At 36.5% G+C, this 9,001-nt stretch overlaps 1 protein-coding gene across 2 annotated transcripts in view; it reads left to right on the top strand.

Moving 5' to 3' along the window:
• ATL1 (atlastin GTPase 1) overlaps window positions 1–9,001 on the top strand; it is a 108,117-nt gene that overhangs the window by 53,920 nt on the left and 45,196 nt on the right. For both annotated transcript variants that reach the window (XM_006899199.1, XM_006899198.1), the window contains 2 exons: window positions 4,428–4,478; window positions 6,664–6,720. In XM_006899199.1, coding sequence (XP_006899261.1) covers window positions 4,428–4,478; window positions 6,664–6,720 — 108 coding nt within the window. The remainder of the gene's footprint in view (window positions 1–4,427; window positions 4,479–6,663; window positions 6,721–9,001) is intronic.

The following is a 9,001-nucleotide window of genomic DNA, read 5'->3' as shown; positions in this document are numbered from 1 at the left end:
TATGTCATTAGGGACATCATAGCCAATGTTAATAGATCTTGGCTGAAAGTAAAGAGTACCAGAAGAATGTCTATCTGTATTTCATTGATTATGCAAAGGCATTTGACTGTGTAAATCACACAAAATTGTGGTTAACAATGTGAAAAATGGAAATCCCAGAAGACCTAATTGTACCCAGGTGAAACCTATATTTGGACTGAGAGTAAACATCGGAAAAGGGGGTGGGGGACAAAAACAAAACCATGGCATGGTTCAAAATCAGAAAAGGTGTATGCCAGCAATGCATCCTGTCTTTATACCTTTTCAATCTGTATGCAGAACAGATATTTCAGGAGGCTGGATTTTATAAGGAGGAATGTAGCATCAGGATTGGAGGAAGACTCATCATTAACTTCTTTTATGCCAAGAACACCTTATATTTAAGAAAGTAAATGTTTGTATAAATTATTGATCTTCCTTACTGTTCTTATTTTTCATTCATTTTTTTCTATAATTATATTTTATTAATTTTCATAAACATTTTAAATTTTTTATTTTGAGGTTATTGTATGTTTTCTAATAATCTTCAAAGTTTGAGAATACTTTTACTACCAGAAGAATGTCGATCTGTGCTTCATTGACTATGCAAAGGGTTTTGACTGTGTGGATCACAAAAAGCTATGGCTGACTCTGAGAAGAATGGGAATCCCAGAACATTTGATTGTGCTAATGTGAAACCTACACTTGGACCAAGAGGCAGTCGTCAGAACAGAGCAGGGAGACACTGGATGGTTCAAAATCAAGAAAGGGATCTGTCAGGGATGTATTTTGTCTCCATACCTTTTCAATCTATATACAGAACAGATCAACAGTCTTCAATATTGATTGAAGCTCAATATCAAGAAAACAGATTCTCACCACTGGGCCAATTGGTAGCATCAGTATGGATGGTGAAGAGGTTGAGATAGTTAACAGTTTTCGTTTACTTGGTTCCACAGTCAACACTCTTGGTAACAGCAGCCCGGAAATCAGGAGACAAATTGCATTGGGAAAGTCAGCTGTGAGAGACCTCTCAAGAGTACTGAAGTGCAACGACATCAGGCTGGAGACTAAGGTGCACCTGATCCAGGCTGTAGTCTTTTCAATTCCATGCTATGCATCGGAGAGTTGGGCAGTGAATAGAGATGATAGAAAGAGAATTGATGCCTTTGAGTTGTGGTGCTGGAGAAGAGTGTTGAATATACCATTGACTGCTAGGAGAACAAACAGGTTTGTCCTGGAGAGGGTGAAGCCAGAATGTTCCCTGGAGTCAAAGATTCTGAAGCTTCGTCTGACATACTTTGAGCATGTTGCAAGGAGGGACTGGTCCTTAGAGAGGGACACCATGTTTGGGAGAGTGGAGGGACAGCGCAGAAGAGGAAGACCCTTGATGAGATGGATTGATTCTGTGAGTGGAGTGGTGGGAATGAATGTGTTTGAGACAGCAAGGTTGGCACAGGATAGAACGGCATTTAGAGCTCTTGTACATAGGGTCGCTATGAGTCACAAATTACTCTATGGCACATAACAACAACAACAACAACATCAAGATATAGCATACAGAATTTTTAAAATTCTTTTAGATCTTTTCTCTTTAATGGAGTGAGCAAGTTATAAGTGAATGGCCAAGAAACGGTGCTGATCAGTGGGGAAATGTAAGGTGTTTTAAAACGACATCTAGAGCAAAGTTGCTATGTGTCATCAAGTTGACTGCAACTCATAGTGACACTATGAACAATAGATCTGAACTCTGCCCTATCCTGTACCCTCCTCAATATAGTGCAAGGTTGAAATTATGAAGTGGCTAATATGAATAATGGATAAGCAATCAGAGAATGGATCTGTTGAAATAGCGGCAAGGGTATCATAGCCAAAGAGTCTGATTAGAACAGCCAGGAGAGACTCTAAAAAGGAGCAAGGAAAAACAGATTCTGGTGTTTTGTAAATAACTTTAAAATAAATCTTATAGTTATAAGTATGACTTACCAGCCTTTAAAAATATGCTTCTTAAATGATGGCCCTTTAAAAATTTTTATTTAAGATCTAATTTCTTCACAATACAATAAGCCACTTATACAAAACAAAAAGATATTGCTTTTTAAAATTAGGTTTAAATTTGAAAAGTAAGTAAAATTTATTATTTGTTCTGAAGTCCTAGAATATTTTAAATTAAAATATCTTAAATCCTTAATAATTATTTTTGTTATTATTTGAAAAATGTTATTCAAATAAGTATACAAATCTTATGTACTGTTTATAAATATACATAAATATATTACACTCTTAACATTTCTTTGAAATTACTATTATGTTGTTATTATGTACAATGAGTCAGAACTGACCCATCGCTGACCCTCCAGTAGGTTTTCAGAGGATTAAATTGCAAAGGAGTTGATTGTCCATCTTTCTCTCATGTTGCAGCTGGTAATTTGAAGTACATGCCTTTGGATTGGCAGTGCAGCTTCTTATCATTAGGCCACAAAACTCTACTAATATATAACCTCTCAAAAAAGAATGTCACCTTTGTCCTGTAATCTGCTCTTGAAGCATATGTGTAAAGATACACATTACAATCAAAACACAACTTCTAATTTCTATAAACCAAAAACCAATCCCAGTGCTGTAGAGTTGCTTCAACTCATAGTGATTCTATAGAGCAGCATAGAACTGCCCCATTAGATTTCCAAGGCTGTAAATCTTTACAGAAGAAGGCTGCCAGATCTCTGTCATACAGAGACACTAGGGTTAACATCTAACCCTCTAAACACTGAACTATCAGGCTTCTTAGAATGTTCTAAAGGCAATTAATTTCTTGTGAAAGGCCAACGTAATTTTTCAAAATGAGACTGCTGCTAAATTTGGTACATCAAAAGAAATAGACCAAGAAGCAGTTATTCAGACACAAAAAGGGATATTGCATGGCTTAAAATCAAGATATGTATACTTTGGGGTTGTATCCTTTTACCATGCCTATTAAATATATGTGCTGAGCAAATAATTAGAGGATATGAACTATATGAAGAAGAAGATGATGACATCAAGATTGGGGGAACACTCAGCAACAGTCTGTTTTATGCATGTAACACAACTTTGTATACTGAAAAGTGAACAAGACCTGAAGTACTTGCTGAAAAAAATCAGACTTATGCTTTCAGTTTGGAATATATCTTAACATCAAGAAAACAAAAATCCTCAAAACTAGACTAATAAGCAACATCATCATAGATGAGAAAGGATTGAGGTTGTCAGTGATTTCATTTTACTTGAATCCACAATTGACACCATGGTAATAAAAATCAAGAAATCAAAAGATGTGTTACATTGGGCAATTATGCTGTTAAGGACTTTTAAAAAATATTAAAGAGCTAGGATTTCACTTTAAAGACTAAGATGCACCTGCCTTAAGCCATGAGATTTTGTAGTTGCTTTTGAAAGCATGTGAAAGTTTGGCAATAAATAAGGAAGACTGAAAAAGAACTGATGCCTTTGAATTATAGTTCTGGTGAAGGGTAATGAATATACTGTGACTTTTAAAAAAAACCCTAACAAATCTATCTTAAAGAATATGCAACCAGGATGTATATTTTGGGCATTTAAACAGGAGAGATTAGTCCTTGGAAAAAAGCATCATCTTTTGAAATGTGGAAGGTTGGTGAAGGAGAGGCAGACCCTCACTGTGGATTGCACAAAGACTGTAACAGTGGGTTTCAGCATGCTGGAGATTATAAGGATGGTGCAGAATAGAGAGCAGTGCTTTGATCTGTAATTCATATGGTAACTTTGAGTCATAGTTGACTGAATGACACCTAACAACAACAAAAAAGATTGTTTTATTGACTAATAATTACATTTGGCTTGTTAAATAATTTTCATATTCTATCTCCAAAGTAGGTATTGTATCTCTGTATCAATTTTATGATATTTGCACATTGCTTAGTGTTTTTCTAGCTTCCTTTCAAATTATCGTTGTTGTTATGTGCCGTCAAGTTGCTTGCGACCCATAGTGACCCTATGTTCAACAGCCCTAAACCCTGCTCTTGACAATCTTATTGTCTCCGACACACCTATCCCTATTACCTCAGTGATGGAATCAATCCATCTCATAGAGGGCCTTCCCCTCCTGCACTGTCCCTTCACCCTCCCAAGCATGATGTCCCTCCCCCAGAACTGGTCCCTCCTTGCAACATGTCGAAAGTATTTCAGATGAAGCATCAGAATCCTTGCCTCCAAGGAGCAGACTGGCTTCTCCCTCTCCAGGACAAACTTGTTTGTTTCCTAGCAGTCCATCGTATATTCAATACAGCATTACATAAAAATGCATATAAGACTTTTATTTTTTAGAAAATTATTAAATAGAGACTAAAGGGAGGCTAATGATATCTTTATTTTCACTTTATTTCTTAATGAAGGTATATAACTTATCACAAAATGTCCAAGAGGATGATCTTCAGCATCTCCAGGTAATATTTTTAGATTAATTTTTTTATTCTTTTATTCATGTTTGGAGAAAATATATCAAAACTTTGGGATTGATACAGTAACTGGGGTAATGGGGGCATTGGTGTGTCAGAATTAGTGAGACTGGCTCCAGACAGGGCAGGTTTCAGAGCTGCTGTATGTCACCATGGGTCGCAGGCAACTCAACGGCACATAACAACTCTGAAAAATCTAATAATACATAAGGAAATCATTAATAGGAGCTCTCTTACTTCCAAGCTTCTTGTTCTACTATTGCTCTTTCTAATTAAATTTCAAAATCCTTTACTTCGATTTGCTACCAGTACTGTGTATTTGAAAATATGGTAAATCAGAATACAGAAATAATCTTCGAGCAAAAAATGTGACCTCTAAGTTGAAATCTTAATATCAGGGATTTGATAATAGCATCACTAATTGCTGGCTAATCATACTAACAATTATGTAAAGGTTTTTTTCCTATGAACCACTTATAACTATGAGCTATGAGACTGCTAGCTGATAATAGCTCATTGAATTGTATTTAGATCTGAAAGAGACTCCAGTAACAACCTAGTTTATCTTTCACATTTTATGAATTAAGGAATTGAGGTGGAAGGAAATATTATTTGTCAAACTCATACAGGTAGGTAATGGCAGCTGTGTATAAAGCCAGGGTCATTGGAGTGGGCTCAGTGCTGCTTTCACTTTTCATCAGCATTTAAATCTCAAAGAACTAGAAGATTAGATATTTTCCATAGATGAGTCATATCTGTTTAACAATCTCTGCCTCCCCTTCCCCCATACATGTTTGGTTACTTAGATAAAACTTTTGGTTACTTAGATAAAACTTTTTTTTCTCATATGGGTCTTTCTGTATATTTTATAGAAATTTTTACTCTCAGTATATTGATTTATTTTAGTAATCAGCATATCTTGACAGGTAGCAAGATGTATAAGTTTAATGGATGATATAACAGGGTAAGTGTTGAGCAATTGTGACATTCGTGTTCTTGTCCAGTGTTATTCTCTAGTACAGTGTTATTCTCTTGTAAGGCATTACACTGACAGACTGACTAATTTATAGATGTTTCCTTTAAAAAGAAGTAATGATGTAAGAATGTTTAGAGACCACGCCAGGAGTTTCCGGGAAAGGACTAACTCTGGACATTGACTCTGAGTCATCTTTTTTTAAGATTACTTAAAAAAAATATTTGCCTGTAAATAACCACGCTTCAGCTTTCCTCAGGAGAGATTATGAATTCAAGTTATATTAAAAATTATTGTAAAGAGAGTATCTATTAAAACTTTGGACCACACCTGGCTTCTAAGCATGATGTTGAGATTTTCATTTAATCATTCTAATCAGAGGTCTAGTAATAGGTTTTACCATTTGTCAGTAAGACTCTCATAACTCTCTCAGGAGTGGAGGTGTGGTGATGCAGGGGCTATTCTAGAGTAAGGATATTTATCCTCTCTGTATCAGTACTCTTTCCCAGCTCTGAGACGCCCCTAGTTGTCTGTTTCTCTGCAGATATATAGGGAATCCCAAGTGACCAGTGTGGATGAAATTCTCAGCAGAGGCCCAGTCATCCTGTCCGGTCTATTTTTTTTCAAAACCCTCCATCTCTGGCAACATAAAAGCTAAAACCATGATGAAACATGTTCTCAACTGGGAGCAATGAAAAAATAAGAGAAGGCAGTATTTTGGATTTTCCACAGTTTAAACCAAATACACGTATGCTTTTTAATTACCAGGCCATCAAGCCATTAAAGTCCTCTGAAAAAGACTGCTGTAAATATATCCTACATAACTTACAGATTTCTAGTCTAAATCTATGCAAGCTCTCCTTTGAAAGGTTATTTAGCTTAGTCTTTCTTCTTCTCATTCCTCTTCCTTATAGAAATTTGACCCACATCCTAGATAGAAAAGGTGTTAGCTTTAAAGTGAAAACTTAATTTTAAAAATATAATTTATATTCTTAGTTTAAAATTATATATGTATATATATTGCCCTAATTAGTCCAATAATTATTTAAAGTGGTTGTTGTAATCTAAATAATGTAGTATTCTATTGCAACTAGGGAGAAGAATAAACAGAAGAAGAAAACAAAGAAGTGAAACTGAATATACTGAAATTTTCTTTTGCTGTTTTTTTTTGTTTGTGTATGTGTGTCATCTTCCTTGTAGCTTTTCACTGAGTATGGCAGACTGGCAATGGAGGAGACATTCCTGAAGCCATTTCAGGTGAGTGCGGTGAAAATGAACTGTATTTTCATGACAGGTTGACTCTTGACAGAGTCATGTGTTTCTTTATTTTTTAACCTTACTTCATTAAACATCCATGTTTAAATACGTATTTCTGGCTATTTGACACAAGGAGGACATAGAAATGGGGAAAATGAAAAGATATTAAGAAGTTTTAGTTCCTTCAAGAATATCAGCTTTCCCTCCTGGACTCAACCCTGGAAGTCAGAAGGAAATGGGTGGGTTTGTCCAACAAATAAAAGCTAAAATCAGCCAATTAAATAATTCTCCTGAGACAGTGGGTAGAGATTGGTAGCCCCCCAGAATTAGGCAGAACACCACAGACAGTATATTGGCCCCCAGCTAGTGTTTTTAATAGGTGCTATTTTCTCTTTGTGCACCTTTACCTGGCCCACTGCCTCTGAGAATCAGCACAACAAGCAGCCCAGCTCCTTCTAGGGCAGCAGAATAAACGTCAGGACAATATTTAAACTTGGTTTAGGTGATAGAAGCAGTCTGTTTAGGGAGCTCTGGCTCAGTGATAAAAAGTTGTGCTGCCAATCCAAAGGCATACAGTTTGAATCCACCAGCTGCTCTGCAGAAGAAAGATGGGCATTCTCCTCCTGTTTGATTCACGGCCTCTGAAAACTCACTGGAGGGCCAGCTATGGGTCATTTCCGACTCAAAGATACAAAACTCTTTAACGATCTTTTTTTCTTCTACTCTTCTTTATTGCTGGAGAAAAATGGGCAGTCTCCTCCCATACGATGAAAGTGCCTCTCTGAAAACCTGCTGGATGGTCAACTATGGTTCAGTTCCAACTCGATAGTATACAACCACAACAACAACCTTTCTTTATATCCCATAGATAAGGAGCTTATAATTACAACAAATTGTCCTTAAAAACAGCTTTGGGGAAAAGTCAAAGAACCCTGTTGGTATAGTGAATAATATACTGAACTCTTAACTGAAAGGCTGATATTTAAAACTTACCAGCTGCTCCTTGAAAGAAAGGTAGGCAGTCACCTCCCATAAAGATTTATAGCCTAGAAACCAGGCAGTAGGCCCATATGTCTTGGCCTTGAATCCACAGTAGTGGGTTTTCAGTGGAGAAGGCAGAGTTTTAAATATCAAAGACTGACCACCATAGCACAGTTATTTCCACCAAATCTTATTAGGTGGAGCCCAAGGTAAGTCCTCAAATTTAGCTTCTACCCTCAAATATATATCACTAAACATGATGGCTCATACTCTGTTGATATTGTTGTTAAATGCCATTGAATCAAGTACAACTCACAGTGACCCTATGAACAACAGACCTGAACCTTATTCTATCCTGTCCCTTTCTCACAATCTCTGACACTCTCAAGCCCATTGCAGCAGTCACTTTGCCAGACCACTTGGTTGAAGGTTTTCCTCTCTTTCACCATCCCTACACCTTCCCAAGCATGATGTCCCTCTTTAAGGAATAACCTTTCCTAGCAACAAGCTCAAAGTATATGAGAGCAAGCATTATCATCTTTGCCTCCAAGGAGCACTCTGGCTGTACTTCTCCAAGACACAGCTGTTTGTTCTTTTAGCAGACCATTGGACATTCAGCATTCTTCTTCAAAACCACAGTTCAAAGACATCAGTTCTTCTTCTGTCATCCTTAGTCATCGTCCAGCTCTCAAATGCATAGCAAGTGATTTTGTATGGTCAATGATTTATTCATGGCAAATACTTTTTTCAAAAATACAAATAACAACTTTACACTTGGACCTTACCAGATAAACTGCATAGGAATCATATTGACTACATATGTGGGAGACCAGATGCTGACTGTGGAACAGACTACTAATTACTCATGTCAAGTTCAAACTGTAGCTGAAAAAAATTAAAACAAGTCCACAAAACCCAAAATATGATCTTAAGTCTATCCCACCTGAATTTAAAAATCAACTTAAGAACATTGAACACCAGTGATCAAAGACCAAATGAGAGGTGAGATGACATTAAGGATGTCATCTGTGATAAGAGTAAAAGGTCGCTCATGCTCCTAGAACAATGTAAATATCCAGGGAAACTGAAAAATTAATACATAATAATTGATAGATTATATGACAAATTATTTATAATGAGCTTTATTACTTATTTATTGCTCCATAACAAATTACCTCAAAACCATTGTTCTTGTTGTTGTTGTTATGTGCCATCGAGTCATTTACGACTCATAACGACCCTATGTACAGGAGCCCTAAATGCCGTTCTATCCTGTGCCAACCTTGCTGTCTCAAACACA

Source organism: Elephantulus edwardii, unplaced genomic scaffold (genome assembly GCF_000299155.1).
Source record: "Elephantulus edwardii isolate Elephantulus edwardi_28Jun2011 unplaced genomic scaffold, EleEdw1.0 scaffold00247, whole genome shotgun sequence".
NCBI lineage: Eukaryota > Metazoa > Chordata > Mammalia > Macroscelidea > Macroscelididae > Elephantulus > Elephantulus edwardii.
This window is presented reverse-complemented; position numbering and strand designations above follow the sequence as displayed.